This window comes from Molossus molossus, unplaced genomic scaffold, assembly GCF_014108415.1.
Source record: "Molossus molossus isolate mMolMol1 unplaced genomic scaffold, mMolMol1.p scaffold_m16_p_1, whole genome shotgun sequence".
NCBI classification, from domain to species: domain Eukaryota; kingdom Metazoa; phylum Chordata; class Mammalia; order Chiroptera; family Molossidae; genus Molossus; species Molossus molossus.
In genome coordinates this window covers 146,040,841-146,066,400 of record NW_023425344.1, presented here as the reverse complement: position 1 = coordinate 146,066,400, position 25,560 = coordinate 146,040,841, and the positions used below count along the sequence as shown (strand labels likewise).

The 25,560-nt window shown below is 42.5% G+C and overlaps 2 protein-coding genes and 3 non-coding genes across 5 annotated transcripts; all 5 read left to right on the top strand.

Annotated features, from left to right (window-relative positions):
- The first annotated feature begins 3,783 nt into the window (after nt 1–3,783).
- Nucleotides 3,784–3,856, top strand: TRNAT-UGU. Its single transcript has one exon. It is a non-coding gene; the product is annotated as a tRNA-Thr (tRNA).
- Nucleotides 3,857–4,921: 1,065 nt separating this feature from the next.
- Nucleotides 4,922–5,011, top strand: TRNAY-GUA. Its single transcript is given in 2 exon segments — nt 4,922–4,958; nt 4,976–5,011. It is a non-coding gene; the product is annotated as a tRNA-Tyr (tRNA).
- A 1,065-nt stretch (nt 5,012–6,076) lies between these two features.
- Nucleotides 6,077–6,148, top strand: TRNAP-UGG. The gene has a single exon. It is a non-coding gene; the product is annotated as a tRNA-Pro (tRNA).
- Nucleotides 6,149–6,624: 476 nt separating this feature from the next.
- On the top strand, nt 6,625–25,246 carry RNASE4 (ribonuclease A family member 4). The gene is made up of 2 exons (XM_036243353.1): nt 6,625–6,735; nt 24,303–25,246. Exon 2 carries the CDS (start codon nt 24,320–24,322, stop codon nt 24,755–24,757), a length of 438 nt encoding a protein of 145 aa, XP_036099246.1. The 5' UTR covers nt 6,625–6,735; nt 24,303–24,319; the 3' UTR covers nt 24,758–25,246.
- ANG (angiogenin) lies at nt 6,626–18,236 on the top strand. The gene is made up of 2 exons (XM_036243367.1): nt 6,626–6,735; nt 17,656–18,236. The coding sequence occupies exon 2, from the start codon at nt 17,674–17,676 to the stop codon at nt 18,106–18,108; it is 435 nt and encodes a 144-aa protein (XP_036099260.1). The 5' UTR covers nt 6,626–6,735; nt 17,656–17,673; the 3' UTR covers nt 18,109–18,236.
- Nucleotides 25,247–25,560: the final 314 nt, after the last annotated feature.

Here is a 25,560-nt window from a genome sequence, read left to right as displayed (position 1 = left end):
AGGATTTTCTATCATGGAAAGCAAATGAGGAAGCTTCTGGGAATCACATAATAAGATATTCAAATTAACTCTACCACTGAGGAAATCTCAATGTGGGGGGGAAAAAATGAATACAGCTGCTTGATGACAATGGAGAGATAAAGATGAGAAGAGACCAGGGGAGGTGCTGTGGGTGTGCAGGCAGTTCACCCTTGTTAGTCCTGATATGGATTGTTAATGTCAGCGTACTGGAACTGGTCAGTGCCAGCCAAATTCCTGCAGCTGGGCAATCTTCGTCAACCAAAGTCATGGTCAAAGCTGTTTCCTGTACAAGCAGGAACTGGAACTGCTGATGCCTGCAATATGCTTATAAGGAAACTGTCAGTATGTGAGTTCCTTTTACCAGTTTGCTAGTATATTTTATTCTAATTCCATTTCATGGTTAGTCAGAGTAGTATAAAGTCTTTATTCCCTGTTACAATCTGTGGTTTCTTTGAAAAAAGAACCCCAATGCATTTCAAGCATATAGGCATAGGCATATTGTGACTGAAGCTCCCTTGGGGTATGGAGAGAGATTACTAGAGATTACAAAAGCAGGTGAGCAGTGGCTCTCAAACTAGCATCACCTGGTTTGCCAAAAGACATTGCTAGACTCAACTTCTGGAATTTCTAAGTTAGTAAGCTTGGGGCTGCAGGATTGTCATTTCGAACAGGTTGTTAGGTGATGCTGGTGCTATTGATCCTGGGACCATGCTTTGAGCACTCTGCAGTAAAGTTCAGTCTTGTATTTTGGAATTCTGATAGAAGTGAAGAAGGAGAATTGAAGGAGTCAAAGGCCTGCAGACCTCTTGAGAGTAGTGTCTGGGGAAGAGATATGTGCTCATTGTGGTAGCAGTAGGAATAAATTAGAGTTCTTATTTATAAATGAGAAGGGAAAAGCCTAACAAAATGTAAAGCCTACTATTAAAGATAGGGAAATGGGCCTTCCAATACTGGGGCACTGTAGCGGCTGCTTTACGATCCATACTACATAGACAGACAGTCGACTCAAGGATGCCCAGCTCTAGAAACACTAGAGGTCTCAGATAAACTACACAAAAATGGAATCCAATGATGCTGCCTTCTGATGTCTCTGGCCACGTTTATTTGTCCTATTGGGCATGATATAATGACAAGTGAGTATTCAGGGGAATGTACAAGAAATGCTTTTGCTGCCCTTCCCTCTCCTAGGCCACAGGGAAAGCTCCACACATATCCAAAATAAGCAGCCGAAGTCACCGGGAACCTTACTGCCAGGGATCTTTCTCATCTGTGAAAGAAATTCAGGGACTTGAAGCCTGGGAAATCTGAGGTCTAGGAACAATGCACCTGCAAGATGTCAGTCCAAGACTGGGAATCTCATCCATTACTGTGTGGCTTCTTTCTTGTTTGACTCAAATACTTTGTCTCCCAATTTAGAGACTTGCAGTAGACCTCTCTATGACCCTGTGGGCAGAAATCCTGCCATTGTGTTCAGTATTCAGAAGATACTGAGCAAATTATACCAAACAAATTATAGACAGAGTTTATATTTACAGTCTGTCTTATTTGATTTTCTAAGTCCAAGTGTATTTTTATAAATCCTTACTTGAGGACATTTTCATTGATTTTTAGAGAGAGGGAAAGGCAAAGAGGAGAGAGAGAGAGAGAGAGACAGAGAGAGAGAGACAGAGAGAGAGAGAGAGAGAGAGAGAGAGAGAAACATCAGTGTGAGAGAGAAACATTGATTGGCCACCTGTGCCCCAATTGGGTCTCCATTGGGGCTGGGATTGAACCTGCAACCTAGGCATGTGCTCAGACCAAGAAATTAATTTATGACTCTTCTATGTACGGGGACAATGCTCCCACTGATTGAGTCATACCGGCCAGGGCAGTCTAAGTTTTATCATGTCCATTTTATGGGCTTAGACAAAGTGGAGTCCATAACCTAGACAGTAATTGGGATACAAAAGACTTGTATTCTTCTTAATTAGAGACATAAGATTATCTATCAGGATATGTATCCTACTGTCTCCCACTCTATCAACTGAGCTATGGAAGAATGCATAAGAAACTGCATGCAAAATTTCTTTAAGAATCTATCCAATTATCTCTCAATACTAGAAATTGGTTACTGTGTTGGTAAAATCTTCAATATTTTACTGATATTTTTGCCTACTTGTTTAACATTTACCGAGAGAGGATTGTTCAAATATCCAATGCTGATTGTGCATTTTTCTATTTCTCCTCCTGGTTCTGTCAACTTTCGCTTTTTATATTTTGAAGTTAGATTATTACAGACCAAAAATTCAGAAATAGTATGGGGTTTTTAAATAGAATTTATCTGTAGAGCAATTTTAGGTTCACAGCAAAATTGAGTAGAAAGTAGAGTTCCCGTATACCTCCTGCCTCCATACACGCACAACCTCCTCCACCAGCAACATCCCACACCAGAGCTGACACATTATTATCACCCCAAACCAAAATTTACATTAAGGTTCACTTTTGGTGTTGCACGTTCTATGGGTTTTGACAAATGTATAATGACATCTATCCACTGTATCAAATAGAATAGCTTTACTGCTCTAAAAAACTTTAGGGTTCTGCTTATTCAACCCTCCCTCCCCCAATCCTTGGCAACCACAGTGGACTAATAGACTGCAGCTAGCCTCGTGCTGAACTGGACCCCGCTCCAATATGAAGGGAAACTCTGGACATTGACTCTGATTTTAGCTCTACTGAAACCCCAGCTACACTTTTTTCATGATTGGACTGAGGGAAATGGGACTTTGGAAATTCCACGGAAATAGACCTTTTACCCTATCTCATCCTCCTGTGGGGGCCTCTGGAAATGCTTATTCCAGTGGTACCCCAAGAAACCCACTCCCACTAGCAACAGGGGAAGGAAGATGAAGAACGTTTTTCTTGGATAAGCCAGTGCTCTGCCTTGGACCCTTAAACACCTCAGTATTTCTCTCAGACTTTGCTCCTAACTTTTCTTCTACCAGAGATCACCCAGTCCCTAAACTTGTGTCTTAATCTCCCTTCAAAGTGCTGCTGCTCAGGCCCATCCCCTGCAGTGGGCCTGCATCAGTGATGACTCACTCTTTAAGTTAGTGAAACTTAGCAGTCTCTTCTCCCTCTCACACCAGGCACAACTACTTTTTATTGTTCACCTTCATGAAAACCAAAGTTCTTTTATTCCACAAAATTATGACAGTGACTTCAAGGTAAAGACCATATCTGGATGCCTTGCTCCTAAGGCAGAGCCTATCACAAAAATCGGAATTAAGTGCTTGTTGAATAAAGGGATGAATTAAATAGCGAATTAATGAATGCCTGCTCTGGCGCTGAGACTCAAGCTGTGAGAAAGGTCCCTAGATCTAAGGAATTTAAAGGCAGGCAGTTGTAGGTCGGTGGATGTCCTAAGCAGAAAAACGAGTGCAGATGTCCCGTTTTCAGCTGAGAGAACTGTGGCAGGCAGGCAAATTTTCTTCTATGCAGGGTTTCCTTTCTTAATTTTGACAATCTGCAGCTGCGAAAAAGAAAAAAGTCTTTCAACTGTTAGACTGTGTTGGGTTGGGCATATATTTCAAGTCTTAATATAGTAGCGGTCTCTGTCACTGATCCCCATATTGCACTATCCCCAGCAAGAGTCTGCAGCTGAACTGCAATAGTTGGAAACCAAATTAAAATGGCATTCAGATTTTATCTGCTTTTTGCTCTAGTAAAGGCCCAGCAAAAAAATCTTCCTTTACTAGAAATAAGGTCACTGCTGAAGTGTGAGGCCCTATAGCTCAGGGGTTAGAGCACTGGTCTTGTAAACCAGGGGTCGCGAGTTCAAATCTCGCTGGGGCCTGACCAGTATTATTCACTGTTTTTAATTCTTATTAGCCATAACCTCGGTCCGGCTCCCTGTGCTTCGTCTCCGCAGTCCAGACCTCCGGAATAAACCTCACGGAGCTCAACGGCTTCCTCTTAGGTTCCTGTGCCACTGCGCAAGTGCTGCTTTTGCTACCTGGGTTGTGGCGGAGTCCATTGCAAACTGCGCGAGAGCTTGGAGGGTGGCCGCACGGGAGCCGGATGGGGCGGTGCAGAAAGGGAACGGGATCCAGCTTTCACAGCCGCCCTGGGCAGGCTTGGATCCCAGAACCAGGTCCTCCTGCCAGCGTCAGCCTCCCGGGTGAGGCAAGGTTTCCCGTGTCGGGGGGTTTTCGAACACTGCAGTATCTCAGCAGGGGAAATTCAGGTCCGGACGAGGGTCACCGAATTTGTCATTGACTTAAAGAAAGTGTTGCTTTCTCTTTGGAAAACTTTAAAATATTTTCACCAAAAGTCAGTTCTCACAATAACACTGCGCTTACCCGTATTCTCTCTATTCCACACCCTCTCCATCCCCGAGCCTACGGACGCGCGAGCGGAAAGAAGCTGCAGCCGGCCTGTGCCCACGCGCCAGGGTTGGGAGGCGAGAGCAAGAAGTGAGGAAATGAGGAGGCCCGCACCCCTCTCCCTGGCTCGTAGTTGCGCTGTGAGAATTATGTGACCCACTGCCTCCGTCCCTACTTCTCTGCTGCCCGGGTGGCTGCTCCCGATCTTGACACACTTCGTGCCAGGGAGCCCCCGGGCCCGGGCGCTAAGAGAAAACAAGAGCCCCTCCCCCACCCTCTGCGGGAGACCTCGGGATGCAAGTGTTCTAGCCGCTCGCGTCCGTGAAGAGCGCCGGTTGGCCCTGCTTGGAAGCCCCTCAAATGAAGCTGGAGAATCCAGCTCTAGAAGAGTTGTCCCCAAAACTGTGGGTGTAGGACATTCTCCCAAGATGCTTACTGTATGATGTCCATTCACCAGTAATCAAAGGATCAAGTCCTACCGCCTGTGCTTAGCTCGATCTTGAATAGCTAATTCTAAAGCAGGCCTTCACGTGCTTCCTTCGATAGCTCAGCTGGTAGAGCGGAGGACTGTAGTCATTTCCTGTCTGGTCATCCTTAGGTCGCTGGTTCGATTCCGGCTCGAAGGAGAGGCTCTTGTTTTGAGCTAGCCGCTTATTCTAAGGACATTAAGTTTCATGTATGACATCTTCAAAAATACATCTTGTCTCATATGGTTTGTTAAACAGTGAAAAGAGGAGTGTGAACTAATCCAACTAACCAACTGGAAAGGTTCTGAGTTATCCTTTCTGAGATGTGATTTCTTTTCGACTTCTGGTTGATCCTAGGTTGCTCCCTGAGAACCAAATGTCGGAGACCGAATACCACTCTTTGGTACAGAATATTGTATAAATGTACGAATATGCTCTGCGGCCTTACGAACATTAATTTGCGGAACAAATCCCTTAACTGTGACCTTCAGCCCGAGTGTCTGACCCCATTCTGTACACACGTCCATGCATAAAGAGGGCCTTTTAATTTATATATATTAAATTAAATGTAGCTGTATATACATCTATATATAATTCCATGAAAAGATTTTGAGCCAGAGCATGAAGGAAGAATAGGATTTGGGGTGACTCGGGATGAGACCGAGAACGATTTCCCAAGCAAGAAAACAATTTATTCAAAGGCGGGGAGTACCTGACTCTCATTTAGGGAAACTGCAAGGGGTCTGAAACATCCCAACACGAGCCAGACTGGCTTCCCACCAACCAGCTCCTGTCCCTAGGAATTATGCACGCGCGAGGTGGTAGCAACGCGGTAGATACACTTCCCGCGCGTCTGTCCTGGGGCTGAAGATCCTACAGCCTTGCAAGCGAGTTCCGCTCGGGCCCTCGGGCTCCAGCCCGTTTCCCTCCAGACTCAAGCTCACGGCTAGATCCACCCCAGCCGGGCTCGATGGGAGTCAGAAATGTGGCCAGGAGTCTGCAAGACTGCCTGTCCTCACCCCATCTGGCGTCTGGAAGGGTCCAGGACGTGCATCGGGAAGAATAACCGAGGTTAGGGTCAGAGTCAGACATGAGACTTCATAAAGATGGGGAGGAAAATTAGGACAGGCAGAAAGTATTAGCCACTACAGTGAACAAAAGTAAGGAAGAGCCTGGTGGGAAAATGAAATTCACAGGAGATAGAAGGGAGGCAGTTTCTGTCGTGGCTCGTTGGTCTAGGGGTATGATTCTCGCTTTGGGTGCGAGAGGTCCCGGGTTCAAATCCCGGACGAGCCCGTACTTTTAAAATTCTATTTTACTTTCTCTAGGAGCTAGAGCAAAGAGTTCTGTCCCATACAGACTTTCTCGCGTTCCGAACTGTTCTGCAAAGAACACCGAAAGAACGCGCCGCAGATGCGGCCTGATGACTTGTGAGGGACGGGATTGCCTCGCTTCCTGGACACTAGGGGCCTGGTCGCTCCTGGGAGCAGCGGCCCGTGTAGTGCCTGGCTTCTGGGAGCCGGGGTGGGTGTCCCCCGTTTTGCTATTCGAGAGGGCTGCGCCTTCGCTGACGGTGTGTCTCGAACTCAGACCTCCAGGGTCTCTCGAGGGCAGGGGGACTCTCCCGCTGCGCCGGGGTGGGGGCTGCTGTGGCGCCTGCTCCAGAGGCGGGTCCGCGGGGCTTGGGGTGGGGCCCCCTCCGAAAAGCTGGGCGTTCTACGAACTTCCCAAGGGCTCGCCCGCTCTCCCCTCCTCGCTGCAGCCCCGTCCGGCCCGTGTACACACACGCACGCTGACCACACGCAGATCCAAAGCAAGAGTTCAAACAACATCTTAGCGTTTTCTACCAGCTCTCCATCAGCATACAAAGGAGGAAGAAGCGGGTGAGAAACGAAAACTTCTCTTTCCACTACCCTGCCCTTTTCTGCTGCATTGTTCCAAGGCCGAGATGGGTTCACACTTCTGTTCCTCCTCCTTGGTGTCCGTAACTTTACCAGGGGCTCCCTGGCCGCGGGAGCCCTTTCTTGGCAGAGGCAGTGTGGGGGGCTCCTTCGGGAGAAGTTTGCGGGACCCGACTGGAGGAGCTGAGGAATGGGAAGGAAGGTAAACATGCAGTTTTTGCAAGGTAGAGATTCTACACTCCCACCCGTGTTTACTTTGCATGGCTGGGCAGAGAAGGCAGCACCATGCCTATTGCCTGGAATGTAGAATTCGAAGGGACCACTGTGTGGGCGAAACCAGGGGAGGCCCGCGCTTGCTCAAACTAGGGATTCTTTGCCTGGTACTCCAGTTGATCGCCAGATTTACGAAGCAGGACTTGTTAGGTTTTTGCTACTGGAACTGGCATTTGGGGAGTGGTGTTTTTATTTTGTTTGCTCACTTATGTCTCCTCACCCTTAACCCACTCACAGCCAGTGCTGTGAAAATCTTAGAGACGCTGCCAACATGTTGCCCCTTCTTTAAGCGTTCTTACTGGAGCGGTGGGATCCTCGGCTTTCTTACTCGGAGAAAGCACACCAAATGATAACAGCACATGGACATTAACAGGACATCTTTGTTTCTGAAGGACAGTAAAAACCGTTTCAGCACCATGTGGGAACTAGGGAAATCTTAAATTAGTCAAGACCCTCCCTTTGTGTCATTAAGAACCTTATAATGAAGTCATAAATGTAATCACTAGAAACCCAAGTGATATAATTATCTGAACAGCAGATGGCCAGCTTCCCCAAAACAGCCTCAAGTATTCAAAGAGCTACTTAACTGCACAGCTACTATTTAGTTAACACAGAATGATAATCGTGTTACTTTATTTCAGGCAACTTATTTTTCACAGACAAAAGGGGAATAAAATATTTTTTAATTTATGAAAATATTCAAAGTAGGTTTCCCTTCTACAGCAACTTTCACATGCACCTTTAACATTAGCTTTGATTTTTCTAGAAATTACTAGTATAGAATATGTAAGCTGTGTGGTGCATTGCAAAGCTTCTACTCCTAGGAATGTTAGATGTTCCTTCGGCCATACATATGTTCTCTTTCTCTGTTCCTTGGTTTCCTCATCTGTAAAATGAGGAGTTAACAGATGGTCTCTGAGGTTCCTCTCTTTCTTATTCTATGACTGCATGGAGTGGCCAAGTATTTTAACAGGAATCGTAAGTAAAGAAGGTACTCTAGCAATGAGAAATACTATCATTTGGCAAAGAAGATAGGATAAACAATTCCAGGAAAAGAGGAATGGCTCTGGCTTTTGTCGAAAGTGCAGATGTCAGCTTATAAGCAGGCAAAGGTCAAGTTATTGTTGGAAGTATTTATCATTGTGATTCAAAAATTAAAGAAGATGGCTAAGAAATGGACCAAAGCAGGCTGGCAAAGTCCCTCTTTAGGAGTTTTTGTTATACTGTATTTGAGCAAAAAGCAATCTCTGTAAACAGTTATTCTCAGAAGAACACCTTGAAATATTTGGGTAAGAGTTTGCTGAAAAGTGAATGATTAATTTTTGTCTGTTTGGAAACAGAGCCACGTCAGCAGGTGTGTGTCCCCATTCTCCTTCTATCAATACTGTCTCCCCTTCCTGGAAGTGGAGGCATGATCCTTCTTTTCACATGAGCTTCTTCCTCTTCTAACAATTACTTCTGTTACTACATAAGTTTCATGCTTATAGACCAAAATTATGTAACAGTTATAAAGAAATTTAGAGATTAACCCCTTCCCTCCATCACACAATTTTATAATGAGTGTCTTAAGGACAGAATAAAACGTGTGTACTCTGTATAAACAGGGAATTAAACCAGCACTAGAGTCCTTAGAAGGAGAACCTAAGCTTCCCATGTCTTTGTGCAGGGAAACGATTGACTTGAAGAAGAGACATAGGAAAACATTTTAGAAAAAGGGGAATAGCTTTCAAGTTCATATATTTTAAATACATGAATATATTTTTCAATTGGCAATTGCTTCACACCTGTTAAAATTACTGACAAACATATAATGTTCATTAATCATAGACTATAATTTCTTGTATTTTGAAACACAAATGGGTAAGCACTTAGATGCATTTTAATAAAATCGTATAACTTTTTCTCCCCATAACCTTATTTTCTGTTTCATCAAAACCTCATTGTGCCAAGCTGAAAATAAAAACAATTAGAATGAAAGCATCCATTCATTGTTCACCTGACTCTTTGCTTCATCCGCTGTGTAGGAGGTTGTGGATTTTCCCAAGGTTGCTCAGTGAAGTCCTAGAGGCAGAGAAGGAATGTGGCTGTGTGCAGAGGCTGGAGGCTGCTCCCCAGCATCACTGCATAATTCCAAAATTAGAGGCCGATCTGTCTGTGTGAGTTGGTGCTTAAATTGGTGTTTCAGGCCATGGGACTGCGTGTGTGAATGTGATATTGGAGTGGAGTACCTTGTCTCTGTTGTTGGGCAATTTATCAGAAAAGGGTTGTGTCGCTCAAGTCGTCTTGATCCCCAAACGCTATGGGAGTCCAGGACCGATAAGGCAATCGGGGTGTGGGAATGGGCCTGGCAGCCATTTCTCTAACAAATGACTGACTGATAACTTTTTAGAACCCACTTCTTCAGTGTCTCTTTAAAAAATGATGTATGATTAATTTAAAATAGGCACCACTCTCAAATAGCTTGTCTGCCCACAAAAGGAAAGTGAGGATTTGGGCACTCTGCTAGATGCCAGCAGAGGCCCCACTCTATGGACCCCATGTCCTGTTACCTCTCTTTGCTCCTAAAAGACGTTGGACTTGAGTGTTTGGCAGAACAAAAGTACTGGTCGGAGAGATGCCTGACCCTTCCTTTCCAGAGGCTTCAGTAACCCTGAGGTACTGGGTACTAAGGGAAAGGCTGTCTATGGCAGTTTGCTCGGTCCTCTTCTCACTACTCCCAACGTTTTTCCTTTCAGCTCAGGATTTGGTTGGGGAGGTAGGGAAGAAGGGACAGGAGAGGGTGGGAAAGTGAAGCTCAGGCAGCACTGTGTCCCAACACAACTGGAAAGCAGGTGAAGTTTGTCCTTTTTGGGGTTCTCCATGCTGCCCATGTCACAGGACAAGTACTGAGCCGAGGCAGGTCTGCCCGGGGACAGTCTGGGATGTGTGAGTTCTTGACTTCATGTGGGAAAGAATTCAAGAGACAAGCCTGGGTGAATTTAAGAGCATGTTTATTAAAGTTTGGGACCGTGAAACAAAGGAAAGGTGTAGGATAGAAAAAGCAAAATCACAGTAACAGAAGTGAGCCTAGGCTGGGCTGCCTCAACTCAGGAAAGGAAGTCATGGGAACAGAAGTGAACCCAGACTGAAATGCTGGACTCACTGAGAAGTAAACGTCTCTGTGACAGAAGTGAGCCAAGGGGAGCTGCTGCGGGCTGACTGGAAAGTTAGGCAAGGGGAGGGCCCTGGCAGCTTAGGAGAAAGAAAGTAAAATTACAATTACATGCCTGAGGAAGGGGAGGCACAGGTGAGCTCAGAGAGAGCATGCACTGGGTCTTTTGTCTTGAGGGTTTTATCTGTTTTCTGTAAGTGGGAATTTTAGGGGATGTCTCAATTAGAATATTCATCAGCTTTTTTTTTTTTTTTTTTTTTATCCTCACCTGAGGACATTTTTCCATTTTTTGTTCAGGTAGAGTGGGAGGGGGAGAGAGGAAGAGAGAGAGAAACATCGATGTGAAAGGGACACATCGAGTGGCTGCCACCCGCACGACCAACCAGGGCCGGGGACAAACTGCAACCGAGGTACATGCCCTTAGCAGGAACCGAACCTGGGTCTCTCGGGACCACAGGCCGACGCTCTAACCGCTGAGCCAAACTGGCCAGGGCTCATCAGCTTTTTAGGCATGTCTTTTCCCATGCTTATGTGTCAAATGAGTGTACAGTGGGGTTTGGGATCATTCTCTGGTCCTCTTTATCTCCATCTTGGATTTGCCTGGCTCTATTTGTTTTTTGTTTGTTTGTTTGTTTGTTATTTAGTCCCCTGACTTTATCCATTCTTGGGTTTGGCTGCCACTCATGGCACTAACTGGGTTTCTGTTATCTGTCTCCCTGACCAGGTTTATTTAAGCTACTCGCTCTCTGTTTGGGAAGGAGAGTCGTAAACCATCTCTTCCTAAGTGTCCTTGGTTAGGGAAGATAAGGTGTTATGATTTATTAGCTGGCTGTTAACTGATCAGCCATTTGTTTAACTATTTTGTCTTCATTTTCCTCGTGCCACTTGCCAGGGAATTTCCCTATTTTTTTTATTAATCTGCCTCATCCACCTTAAATCCTCAGGCCCTTCTACTTACCAAAAACTGTTCTTAAGGTAGTCTCTAGAGCACCTTCCCAGGCATGTGTAACTCACTGACAGCTGTTTAAAGAGTTAATCTCTCCTAGGAGAGATTGCATTGGAACTGGGATCAATACCTCAAATGTGAAGGTATATCAGTGGGTTTTTTTTAGGATTTATCCGTAAGTTAGAATCAGAGCTTTTCTGGGACCCTTGGAAGCCTTTCTACTCTACCTGCCTCGTTTGGTGACCACTACTAAACCCAACTGTATTGGTGAGCCTTAAAAGACGCCAAGAGAATTTTCATGGTTAGGGTCTCCAAAGTGAGATCAGAGAATGCATTCGTAGGCCATGAGGGATAACAAACAGCACTTGGAGGCTAAGCGTCAGTCACTGGTTTAGAAACTAAGACTGTAGAGATGAATAAGACAATTATTCTTCTCTCAAAGTGTTCTATCAGATGGAGAAAAATGAGATTAATTAGCCATCAAAGGAGTAGTGGTTATCAGTGTTGCAGTGATGGTTCAGATAAACATTTTTGTAACTGTGCTACAAGCAACAGAAGGTTGAGGGCTCAGGGGTTGAGGGCTCAGGGTTAATGTCTTGTGAACAGCTGAGAATGAAAGTAAGAAGGCCAGGAACTATAGCAAGAATGTTTCTGAGAGTTAGTAGCTGGGAGGTTGAGGATAAGGGCGGTGAGTACTAATAGCTGTTACATAATTTTCTCTAGAAGTGTTTCCCTGGTTCTGTGAAATCTATGGAATAACCTACTTATTGGCATGGTATTCTTTCATGAAACCAAATTATGTGGGCAAATAGACGGTACAGGGGAACAGTATTCTGCTGGAAGACCAAATTTACTCTGCAGGCTTCTCCCAAGGCAGTTCTTGGAGTTGGCCCATAGATCAGAAACAACACCTTCTGGATCCAGATTATTATATGTGGACAATAAAATCTCGTTCCTGTCATGGGCAAGAGTAAGAATGTTGGACATCAGGAAAAGGGCATCTTTGGGACAAAGGGTCATGCTTATCAGTACCAAACTTTGCCTTCCAGAACAAATCTTTAATTCATTTCAGTGGGTTAATATTTGACCCACTCATGCCCAGGGAAGAGGTGACTGACTCTCCTTGTTTGTCCGAAAACGGTGGCCTTGGTTACTGTATCTTTGCCAGGATTAGGAATTGCCCCACCCAGTTCATTTGATCACTATATAATCAGAACCAGAGGGCCTCAGCTCACGCAGCTGGAACCCGTCTCCAGGAACAAACAGCCAGAAGTCATCTTCAGTTGAAGGGAATCTTCCAGATTTTGTAAGATTCTTACCCGTGGGTAATCTATTACTCTATTTTTACATATATCTACATACTATTTCTAGCCATCTATCCATTTCAATGAAACCATTTTCCCCATTTAAAGCCTCTGGGTCCACACTTATGAATTAAAAAAAAAAAAAAATGAATCAGATTCTAAAGTTTAAAATGAAAACACATTTCTTTGGGGATCACCTCTATGTGGATGAAGGGAAATTAATGAGACCGGAGCAAGGGAAGGTTTAGGAGGGATTCCTGAGTTGTGATAAAATCCTCCAAGACCTGGGGAAGGCATTTGCTAAAGGGCATCCGGATGCCCCTTGGGCACAAGCACTACATGTGGCAGAGCAAGGAAAGAAACAAAAAGTATGTTTTTAGCTCTGTTTTCTTTTAATCTTCCCTACTAATTTTTTCCCCTTAAAAAAAAGTTTTGATTGCTCTTTAAGAGACAGATGGAACACATCCTAAGATGAAAAAAAAAAGTCCACTGACAGGTTGAAGGGAAGAAAGAAGGAAAAGAGATAAAGGGATGGATGTGCATTGGGTGTTTTGCTTTCACTTCGGGGGATATTGCCCTAGAATATATAAAAGTGTGAAGCTACATTTATGGAAAGTATAACCATAGACACTCATCATAGACTGTCAGATTAACTCCCTGGTACATAAAGTTGGATGGTTCTCTCGAATACAAAACATTGCCCGTGGAGAGAGGAAGACAATATTGATTCTTGTGAAGACTAAAGGATTGTTTGAGACATGATAAAGTTAGTCTAAAGAACAGCGGGGCCAAATTTCACTAACAAAAGGCTGACTGACAGTTATGTGCTTGAATATGGAAAAATATGTGTGAATTGAATTTGACCAGCAGATGGAGGCTCTGCACCCTTGGCCTAGGCTAATTCGCTTCCACACCACAAATGATCTGTCTCATACTTGCTTTCTCCTAAATTCATTTGACCTCTTTTTGGGAAATCTAAGATTGAATATATGAGTGAGCAAGTTGTGAGTGGGGAAGCAGATATTCGATACTGGTGGCCATGGTGTGCACTGGCTGGAATTTGGTTTCTGGATGTCTTAAGGAGTCAAGATTACAAGAAGCCTGAGCAAAATTTAGCTGAGTTCTTACAGAATTAATGGGTAAATTCTGAAAATTAGAAACAAAGATTCTCCTTTACCTCTCCAGACTGGGATGGGAGGCCTTCAGCCTCCAAATTGCAAGTGGCTTTATAGGATGTGAAGCCTTGTGTAGCATCAGTCCAGGACCTTAATTACAGGTGGTCTGTGGGCTTATATGCTGAGCCATAAGCAATGATACACCTCCATGAGAGTGGGTCACAGGTCTTCTTTTCATCTGTTTCTTTTACCTGGTGCCTCTGCCACCAACTAAATGTACACAAACCTGTCTCTGTAATCCCACTTGACTTTTGCTAGTCAAACTAGAAAAGATTCTCTTGTGCTTAATAAAAACCATGTAATTTCAGACTTTAGCATTAGCAACTCTCTCATTTTATAGATGAACAAACTTAAGCCTGGAGAGGAAAATGAAGTCAATCACCATATATATGTGATTGAGAGAGAGAGAGAGAGAGACAGAGAGAGAGAGACTACTGTGATTCAAGGTGAATAATATGGGCTCTGCCCTCCTGTAGTTTATACCCCAGTAGGAAGTACAGCAAGTAAACAGGTAGTTGTTTGCCCAAGAGTGCATGAATAAAGGCTTGGAAATGGCACCCATGAAAACTGACAACAGGTATACCTTTATTTTGCAATATCCTTGTGGGTAGATCCTGAACTTTGTGTCTAATGTATCTAATGGGGTGTCCTTGGTCCTTGGTCTTAATATATAAGCATAGAGTGTTTGGACAGAGACTCCAGGTAGGCCTACCAGCTCAGACTCTCTTCTGTGAACAACAGTCTCCTGACATCCTGTGTACAGCACTGGCACCTTTTACAAGGATCCACAGTCTCCTCTACTGCATGGAAGACAACATTTCTATCCACCACTGCCACCTAATGACTCTTTTGGCAACTAGCAGCTTTGACTCTACTTCCTGATTTTGAACTCAGGGATTCTGGCCCCAAGCAGAGAGGTATTGACTCTGTGACCTCTAAGGTCCTGTTCCATGTTGGGAGCCTGCGATTTTACAATTGCCTTTGACGTTAGAAGGCAATATTTGTCCATCAAAGAGCAAGAGACCTAAATGAATCTTCCAAAAAACTAGAAATAGAAAACACATCCAGAAGACTAAAGAGCACAGTGTAAATGTAAAGAGCTTAGCAAATGGGGAGCAGGGCAGGCCAGCAGCTGTGTTGAAGCAGGGGCCCTACCTGAATACTTGTTATTCTTTTAGGGGTAGCTCTTCCCTCTTCAGTCATGTACCACATTTTTACTCAACTCTCAAGAACATGCTTTCACTTGATTCTATAATAAATCATAATCTGTGTTCTTACTGGGAATTTTTTCAGCTGCTATTTATTTCAGTATGGTGGAATGACCAAAATTTTTCTTAGTGCATATATAATTTGGTATTCTTCAGCAGTGTACCAAATTTGTCTGTCGTTATTATGAAATAGACAAGGAGGATCAATGCCAACGTGGATCAAATGATGATGAGAAAGAGTGGACACTTGGCTCACTCAGTCACATGCCTTCCCATGTGATTATCAGAACACTGGATTTCCTGGTGTTTCTACATTCACACCCAGGGCTGTTCAGTAACACTACAGGCTTAGTGATAGAACCTGTGGCATCTTTAACGGCTGTAAAAACATTTAACATGAAAATGATGTTTATTGACTTACACACAAGAAAAGTACAAAATAAAAATTAATAATCAATTTAATGTCTGTGAAAATGTACTATTTGTTTCTTAAATTTAGGATTACATCACACTTAAGAATACCTTGACGGTCAAATTTTACACCCATTGTAAGAATTTCTCAATATGTGTGATTACTGCTAAGAAACCAGAGCTGCCCTGGCTGGTTTGGCTCAGCGGTTAGAGCGTCGGCCTGAGGACCAGAGAGTCCTGGGTTCGGTTTCCGCTAAGGGCATGTACCTCGGTTGCAGTTTGTCCCCGGCCCTGGTTGGGGGCGTGTGGGTGGCAGCCACTCTATGTGTCTCTCTCATATTGATGTTTCTCTCTCTTTCTCCCTCTCTCCTTTCCGCTGTATCTGAAGATAAATGCAATAGTGTCCTCGGATGAGGATTGAAAAAAACAAAAAAGAAAGAAATCAGAGCCAATCATAGAGTAAATGAGTTACTCATACACAAACATGAAAAGCAAAATTATAGAAATCGGTTTCAAATGTATAGTGAAAAGTCATTTTTATTATTGAATGTGGGGAGTATATCTATTTGATATAATGTGAGGTAGGACTATGATGGTTTTTAAAGGCTCTGAATGTTCTTTAAATTTTTCTCCAAAGAACAAAAAATATTGTAAGAAACTACCTGCTACAAATACTAAATATTTTTCAATTTTGACATTGTCAAATTTCTTAAGGCATAACGTTTTCAAAGTTCATAAGAAATTTGTTTTCTATTTTGTTATAATCTATGGTTATTTAACTCTGTTTTTAATGATCTGTCATTGAGTTGAAATCATACTGCAGGAAGAAGCATTATATTTACTTTATGGGTGTGTTTGTCTGTGACACACTGCCCCCGGGAAGTGTGAGTTCAGTGTAAACTGAAAGCTCCTGAGAGAATATGGGAGCAAACCTCTTCTCTTTCTTTCTTTCTTTTATCTTTATTGTTGAATGTATTACAGATGTTCCTCATTTTTCCCCCATTGACTCCCTCCTCACCACTACTGCCCCCCTCCTGCCTTTCCCCACACTGTTGTCTGCGTCCATTGGTTTTTGCATATAAGTTCTTTGGTTTATTTCTTCCCACCCCCCAACCCCCTTCTCTTTGAGGTTTGTCAGTCTAGCAACCAATTTGTTCTTCTTAATCCCTTCACCTTTTTCATCCATTTCCCCATCCCCATTCCCCCTCCCATCTGGCAACCAAAAAAAATGTTCTCTGCATCTATGAGAATGTTTCTGTGAGCTATGTATTCATTGCCATTTTTGTTTGTTCATATTTTTTTATCTTTTTCTTCAAGAAGACCCTTCAACATTTCATATAATAACGGTTTGGTGGTGATGAACTCCTTTAGCTTTTCCTTGTCTGGGAAACTCTTTATATGGCCATCGATTCTAAATGACAGCTTTGCAGGATAGAGTAGTCTTGGTTGTAGTAGGTTCTTCTTCTCTTTCTTATTCTTTTGAGGAGGATGTTAAGAAATCATTACAGCAGATAGTAAAAACTTTGACATAATGAAAAGTTCTAAGGAGGTTTTCTTTGTTTGTGTTTTAATCACATAGTAACATCATTTGCCTGTTGTATAACAGTCTGGGTACATTTGTAGGGGAAAGGAGAAAATATTCTCCCAGAATAATCCACATTGTTCCTAATGTGAGAAGCTCCTAAGAACAGCTTGAATTCTTCTTCCTCCAGTCTTCCATAAAAGTTGACCCCAGACCCTCTTCCAAGCATTGCATCAATTCTTCCATGTTTCTGTTTTATCTAAATAGTACACAATAATTCCACCTTTGGCCACAAACCAGCTAATTTTGGGGGAATTAGGTCTGTCTCCCTTCACCTCAAGTTAAAACTTCTCTCAACTGCTCTCCTCATAGTCAGCTGATATATTGACTTGAGTACCCGGAATTCTGTCTTCAACAATCCTCTGACTGACCCTACCCTGGGCTCAGGGTTCCCTAAAAGTTCTTCTTCTTCGTAGCTCCCACCTCCTATCTTAGGGAGGCATTTGGTGTGTCTTAATAGTCTGTGTTTTCTAGGACCTAGCACACTGCTTGGTGCCCAGTAGGGGCTTATGTAATATTTGTTATTAAATTCATTAATAAATGAATTAAAGAGCATGAATGGATATTATAATGCTATGGCTGATAGAAAGGCAGGTATTTAGTGAGTCTTGAGGGATAGGAAAGAATGGTTGGGCCTGGAAGTTGTGTTCAGGAAACTTAGATGGATTTTCCAAAGGAATGGATTGACAAGACATGTGAGATTAATGAGGAAGAGAAAATAAAAGATACAATTAGGTGACTGAGGATACCTGACTCATGATGCCCTATCAGAGAGAAAAGCCCCTGTCCTTTTAGCCTAATTTGCCCTTTTAGCCTAATTTGCCCTACCATACCTCCTTTTGCCCTTGGCAGGAGCCTTTGTTGGAAGAGATGATGATGGGCCTGGGTCCCCTGTTGTTGGTCTTCATGCTGTGTGTGGGTCTGACCCCGCCTACCCTAGCTCAGGATGAGAGGTACACACACTTCCTGAAACAGCACTATGATGCCAACCCAAGAGGTCGGAAGGACATATACTGCAACGAGATTATGAAGCAGCGAGACCTGACTTCACCCTGCAAAGACAAAAACACCTTCATTCATGGCATCAGGAACCACATCGATGCCGTCTGTGGAGACAAGAATGGAATACCTCACGAAGGAAATTTAAGAATAAGCAAGTCTCCTTTCCAGGTCACCATTTGCAGGCTTAGTGGAGGTTCCCCCCGGCGGTGCCGATACAGAGCCACAAGAGGGTCCAGAAACATTGTTATTGCCTGTGAACATGGCTTGCCTGTCCACTTTGATGAGTCCTATTATCGTCCATAACCAGCAGGCCGCTGGCCAGAGCTGGCTCTGCCCTCCACTCCTTGCATTTCCCCTACACACTCCAGAACGGCGGTGGCAACATTCACTGCCAGGGGCCCAGAAAAAGAGCCTGAATCTTTTGTTTTCTGTTTTAAAACATGTGAATAAATAAAAATGTCTCTAAAATCAGTAAGAATCAAAGTCTTCTCACCAATTCTTGGCCTATTGCCTTTTCCCCATTTTCTTTACTCAACTGTCCCCTGAGAGGATTGGATGGAATACAAATGCCTTTTTCCCTATTAGTTAGTTCCTTTCCATCAATAGGGAGGTAGACATTACCTTTCAGTGAGTGTAAGGATGTTAAATTCATCTTACAGAGAAAGCTGGCAAAATTCCAGGGCTCGTGGCTGCTAAGCAGAATTCTCAGGAGGGGCAAATTGTTTCTTGCTGTCAAATAGGCCATTTTACTTTTACAAATGTTAAACTTTGAGAAATAGTGTTTAGGACTAAATATTAACAGATTAATTAAACTTTCTCTCTACCTCTCTCTCCCTCTCCAACATACACACACACACACACACACACACACACACACGCTCCTGCATGAATATCAAAACTCATTCTTGGTAGGCACCTCTTGTCTTAGGCAGGAGGTAATTTTGAGTTGCTTTGACTAGAATTCTTGTGGTCATTTTATATAAAGATAAAAAATTTGATTGTTTCACATTGTTTTTATTTTTTAATCTTTTATCAACTGATGTCTGGCAACTGTGAGATCTTTGAGAATTCATAGAAAGATTCCAAGCTTATCTCTTATTCTTCTTCAGCTAGATTTGTTTTCAAGTAAACACAAACTGAGGTGAACAGACACTCTCTTTATAAAATATACCAATCAATTAACAGATTTAGTGGTTAACCTCCTGTTACCCAATTTCTATCAACAGGTGCTTGGATATTTTATTTAGAAAGTAGCTGTTAATAAATTACAGTAGTTTTAATAAATTACAGTTATAAATATCTAGTTTTACTGTCTTGTGAATATGAGACTGCGGTGGTCATAGTATCCCCAATGGTGGCCTCTTCTGCTGCCTACATTACCCTGAAATGGGAAAAAAGCTTCCTCAATACCCAGGTTATATATCAGTGTCCAGGTGCCACCTGGGAGAGTCCAGCCTCTCTGAAAGTATTTAAATTTATGGAAGAAGAGATGGAGAAGTAAATTACTGGTGCACACTCAACACATGAATCTTTCTACCTTGAGTTACTCTATTTTAAAGTTGAAATCACTGTCATTTCCTAAGAAAGTAGGGAGAAGAGTTTTTCAAACCTCTCTTAATGGAAAATTTGCCTTATTGTAAAATCTCAAAAACCCCTTAGGAAGTGAGAAAGGTCCAATTTTTTGTAGACTAGTTGGGCCCTCTTCCCAGATTCTCCAACCTATACTATCTCCTTGATATAAGGCAAGGTGACTTCCATACAGATCAATGACCTACTCAAGGCCTTGATGGGAAAGGCCAAAGGTATGGACCATTGTTATATTGAGTATGCCATAGCTGTGAAAACGCACATTTCCAAACATCTACTTAAAGCATCATCATTGCATACTCTGGTCTGGTGTTAGGGCAAATGACTGTTTCCTAGGAAGTCACACGGCAATGGGATAGGGCTGCTTTTTGACCTGCTGAAGGAGCTGGCAGCTGGGTAGCCAATCCTGGCACTTTTTGCTCTGGGTCTCTTGTTCTCTCACACATAAGCTGTTTGAAATCCCATTTGACCCAGTGATCCCATTTGACCCAGTGATCCCACTTCTAGGAATATACCCTAAGAAGCCTGAAACACCAATCAGAAAGAATATATGTACCCTTATGTTCATAGCAGCACTATTTACAACAGCTAAGATCTGGAAACAGCCCAAGTGCCCATCAGTAGACGAATGGATAAAAAAGCTGTAGTACATGTACACAATGGAGTACTATACAGCTGTAAGAAAGAAAGATCTCTTATCCTTTGAGATGACATGGAGGGACCTGGAAAGTATTATCCTAAGTGAAACAAGCCAAGCAGAGAAAGACAAATATCACATGATCTCACTTATTTCTGGAATATAAAGAACTAAACAAACTGATGAACAAAACAGACCCAGAGACATAGAAGTAGGGTACAGACTGACATTCCTCAGAAGGGGGGAGAGAGGGATAAACCACAGAACTTATATGCATGTATGCATGACCAATGAACATAGACAACAAAGCTGGGGACGGGGTGGGAGGGTATAGGGAGGAGGGAGTCAATGGGGGGGGGGGAGGGAAAACATCTGTAACAAAAAAAAAGTTAATAAAAAAATTCTCAAAAAAAAATATATCATGTGACAGGCAAGTCAGTCTTTATCTCAAGCGAATCATTTGAGGAATTCAAGTCCTGGTCAGCCGTGCTTTGTTGGCTTTGCAAGGAAAAGAAAACAAAAATCTCAACATGCCAAGACCTTTGAAGAATGGTAACAAACAAGGAAGAAAATTCCACTCCAATGTGAAAAGAAAAATTTTCTATAGGGATACAGCATAAATTCTAGTAGCTGAGATATTTCACCTTAAAAACAGCCTTCTAATCTTGAAGGAATACAAGTACGCTACAAAATAAAGGTGAAGGGAGCAATAATATTTGCAACTTGGTGTAGTCATTCATTGTTTTATCCAGATCGAAGGAAGCAAAGGAAACAAAGAAAAATGAAAATTGCAAAAATGATCATTGCCAATATTTACTGAGCATTTACCATGTACTAGGCATTGTGACAAGCACTTAACATTGATTTTATCACTTAGTCTTCATAAGATCCCTAAGAGGTCAGTATTATACTTACTTATGAAGAAATATGCTGAGAGAGGTTAAGTAATTTCCCCAAGATCATATAGTTAATGTGGCAGAGCTAGGTCTTTGGGATCACAGCTTCCAAAGAAGTTCTTATTGAGAATCAATGTGGTACAGTGGGAAAAGCCTTTGGGGCAAGCTCTGACCAAAAAGTATGTGTTGGAATGATTTGGAGATCATTCTTTTTTTCTGTTGTAGCTAGAGCCTTGAGATACACCCATTGATGTGTACATTGGACTTCGGTTCGCAAATATTTGTCAATGACTTGCTAAATCAGTTGATTAGTGTGACTGGGGCCACGGGTTTGCTGTTGCATGAATAGTTTAGGTCTTCTCTGTAGCCAGTTATCTTATTAAATCATATCTTGGGCACAAAGAAGCAGGATGAGAAAAAGTAGACAGAACCGCGCAAAATCAGAGGTTCAAGATTAACCATGCAAGATGAGATTTGGGGAAAATAACCCAAAGTACATTGTTGTGATGAAGCTATCACCCAAGTGCTGACTTTACCTTCAGAAGTTCTACCCACTCGTCTTGGGGGGAGGAATAAATCAAGCATCATGTCTCCATGCTACTCTCCTTTCCACAACTGTTTGCTTCTTTCTCTTCCTAACGCCGTATCTCATAACTACAGCAGTAGGCACTGGAATGTGACATAGAGCTTTCTAGCTTTCTATGCACAAGCAAAAGGTAGCTGTGAATAAAGGAGGTAGCATTTGAAAGAATGAAGTTATGTTTGATGCTAGTCTGCAGGTCTCTCATCAGCCATTTCAGTCATGCCGTGGGACCTGCCACCGTGAAGCAGCACCATTGAAAACAAAGGACAGTGGTGCCAGGAGTTCAGCTGAGGCCAGCCCTTGAGCTGCATATGTAGAAATGTGCCTGTATGACTGTCAAAACATTGTCCTTTCTGTTTTGGGTTGCTCACTTCCTGTTGAATCAGAGATGATTTTTCTTTGCTGTAGTGCAGCGATTTTCAACCTTAGATTGTCAAATAAAAAAATGACAACACTCAACATAATAGCCGCCCAATGTGAATGAATCAAAATGCCTATTTTATCTTGTCAGATTGGCAAATAATATAATATATTTTTTGGTGTGCTGCAGAATTTTAGTAACTAATTTATGTGTACCATGGGATGAAAAAGGTTGAAAATCGCTGCTCTAGTGAGTCAGGCCTCCCTTACTACCAGGGTCAAATAGAGTCTCAGTTCATGAGTTTATGCCAATCCCAGAGGTGGCCACCAGATGGCAGCATCTAGTTAGCGTAGTGTTGGTGAGTAGTTCCTACTTCCACTCCAGCCCTATTCCACCCCTGATTAAACTCTGTTGCTAGAGAGAAGCAACTCTGAACCTAAATGTCTTTAATATCCTGAATATTTGGGGGAGTAGAATGAGAGAGGCAGTAGAAGATGTGGAAAAGCACAGATTTTAGAGTCAGATAGCTCTGGATTCCTTTCTTTACTTGGTCAACAGAAGCAATGTTCTGGAATATATGGCAATGCTGTCTTCGTTGTGGCTCTAAAGGTTTTTGTTTATTTTTTGACTCTGTAAAACATATGTTTATTTTCCACTGCCAAAAGTGCCAACAAAAGATTCTATAACTAGAGAAGACTAACAACTACCAACAACTGTTTACAAGACAGACAGACCATCAAGGATAGACGTGTGATGATGGAACATGTCGCCAAGGCCTCGTTTTCAGGTTTTGCATAGAAACAGCAAGGAAAAAAGACACAGTCCAAGTCCTCTTTTGTGGAGACTGTGCTGTTGAGATTTTTTTTTTCCTCTTTCTCTCTCTTTTTTTTTTTATCCTCACCCGAAGACATTTCTGCACTTATCTTCAGATAGAGCGGAAGGTAGAGAAGGAGAAAGAGAGAGAGAAACATCAATGTGAGAGAGACATATCAAGTGGCTGCCACCCACACGACCCAACCAGGGCTGGGGACAAACTGCAACTGAGGTACATGACCTTAGCAGAAACCGAACCCAGGACTCTCTGGTCTGCAGGCCAATGCTCTAACCACTGAGAAAACCAGCCAGGACAAGATTTATTTTTTAATTTCTTTATCAGTCAATCCCACAAGCCTGGGAAACACCTTCATTCTCTATACTCATTTCATTTTATTTGATTTGTTTATTAGCTCACTCATTTTGTTTATGAGTTCACTCAGCCAATATTTACTATCTTCGAAGCACTATGGCTGGGTACTCTGTTTTTTATTTTTTATTTTTTTTATAGGAGTAACAAGGTTTGCAAAAGGACCTGATTGTAATACCATTAACAGAATAGCCACATGGGTGAAAAGAGTGAAGGAATTAAGATGTACAAATTTCCAGTTTTTTGTTTTTGTCTGAAATCCTCACCCGAAGACATTTTTTGCATTCATCTTCAGATAGAGCAAGAGAGAGAGAAAGAGAGAGAGAAACATTGGTGTGAGAGAGACACATTGAGTGGCTGCCACCCACACAACCCTAACCAAGCAGGGGACAAACTGCAACCGAGGTATGTTCCCTTAGCGGGAACCGAACCGGGGTCTCTCTGGCTCGTGGGCTGACATTCTAACGGCTGAGCCAAACTGGCCAGGGCCAAATTGCCAGTTTTAATAACATTCATGGGGATGTCAAGTAAACACAGGGAATATAGTCAATAACATTGTAATAACTATGTATGGTGTTGGATGGGTACCAGATTTATTGGGGTGATCACTTCCTAAGGTATATAAATGTCTAATCACTATGTTGTACACCTAAAACTAATATAATATTATATGTCAACTGTAATTGAAATTTTTTTAATTTAAAAAAAAGAATAGACACATGAGAGGAAAGGCTAAACCTAAACATACTCTGTCCTTTTTCTGCACTTTCCTCAGTTCCCAGATGTCAGGAATTAAATTCAGTTCATAAGCTTTCATTGACCTAAACTTTTGAAAATCAGAGTCTCCAGGGAACCAAACACTCTCCAAACATCACATGACTAGAGAATTCCCTCAAGAGACAGACAACTCCAATTTCATTTAGATCTGCCTTTTCTCCCTTTTCACACCCTGACCATACAGGACATATATTCCTAGACATCCACCCGGTCAGTCTCTGCCCTGACACTGTACTGGCTGCAGCAGCTTCTCTATTTTTTTTTTTTTTTAAAAAGGCTCTTGTTTTCAGAGAAGATCATGTTTGCAAACTTTATTCTTGGGGAAGCAGTGATGAGAAAAATTGTGAGCAGAGAAGAGTGGGGAGGGAAGAATAGACTATAAAGTTGAAGAAATGTCAGCTTGCCATTCTCAACACCTCTCCCTGGTGCCCATTTGTTACCTTCCTTTCTCCCGCCCCTTGGTTTCTCTCCAGGCACCTCCAAAGTAGTGATGGCTCTCCAGAAGACCCTTTCATTGCTTCTGCTCTTGCTGCTGACCCTGCTGGGGCTGGTGCAGCCCTCCTATGGCCAGAATCGCATGTACCAACGATTCCTGCGACAACATGTGGACCCTTTGGCGACAGGTGGCGATGACAGCTACTGCAACTTGATGATGCATAGACGGAAGATGACTGGGTTTCATTGCAAGCAATTCAATACCTTCATCCATGAAGACATCTGGAGCATTCGTAGTATCTGCAGCACCACCAATATCCAGTGCAAGAACGGCAAGATGAACTGCCATGAGGGTGTAGTGAACGTCACAGACTGCAAAGAGACAGGAAATTCCAGGGCCCCCAACTGCAGATATCGGTCCATGGCCAGCACTAGGCGTATTGTCATAGCCTGTGAGGGTAACCCACCGATGCCTGTGCACTTTGACAGATAGATGCTACCTTGCAGGGGATATGGCCCCGTGGTTGACCTTTAATTTGCTTCTTGAATAGCAATGAGTAATACATTTAAGCTCTCCCAGGCTCTGTCTCCTCTGCTTATGTCTACTTGTTTATCTCTGTATAATCCATTCTGTTAAATGCATCAAAGAGAAATGGAGACATAAACCTATAATGGGACTGGGCTCTTCTGTAATAAACATTTCAGTAAACTCTTCTGCTTCCTTTAATAATACTGGTCAGCTTAGCTCTCTCAGATCCTATCCTCTGTAATTTAGTCATTATATTTTTATAGCATTTTAAGTATTTCAAGGTACTTTCATCTCAGTTATCTCATTTTAATACCACAGCACCCCTGTGATGCTGATGTTGTTATATATAGGAGCCCAAAGTTAAGGGATTTGCTAAAGACCATGAAGTTAATGGAAAAATGGAGCACAAAATCCACTTCAACTGGTTATTAATCTAGAGCTTTTTTTTTTTTTACTTCATCACAAGGAGTGTTTTGAAAGTATGTGCTTTTTTATATTCCCAAAAGTCAACTGCTGAGAAAGCATTAAAAATTTGGAACTCTGTATTGGCAAAATGAGAGCTCTATCTGTATAATTTGGCAACCTTGTTATGTTGGGTCTAATGAGATTAAGAAATGATGCAAAGAATTTTCTTTTGCTCTTCCTAAACTTTTGAATCACTATAGTAAGTGAGAGTATTACCAATGTACTAGATCATTAAGACTTAGTCACTCTTCCTGACTGAAAGATTTTTTATGTTTTCCTTATAATAAAGAATTCAAACTGCA

What these genes read in the sequence shown, in the direction of transcription:
- ANG (XM_036243367.1), top strand. Translation starts at nt 17,674, where the DNA reads ATGATGATGGGCCTGGGTCCCCTGTTGTTGGTCTTCATGCTGTGTGTG.
- RNASE4 (XM_036243353.1), top strand. Translation starts at nt 24,320, where the DNA reads ATGGCTCTCCAGAAGACCCTTTCATTGCTTCTGCTCTTGCTGCTGACC.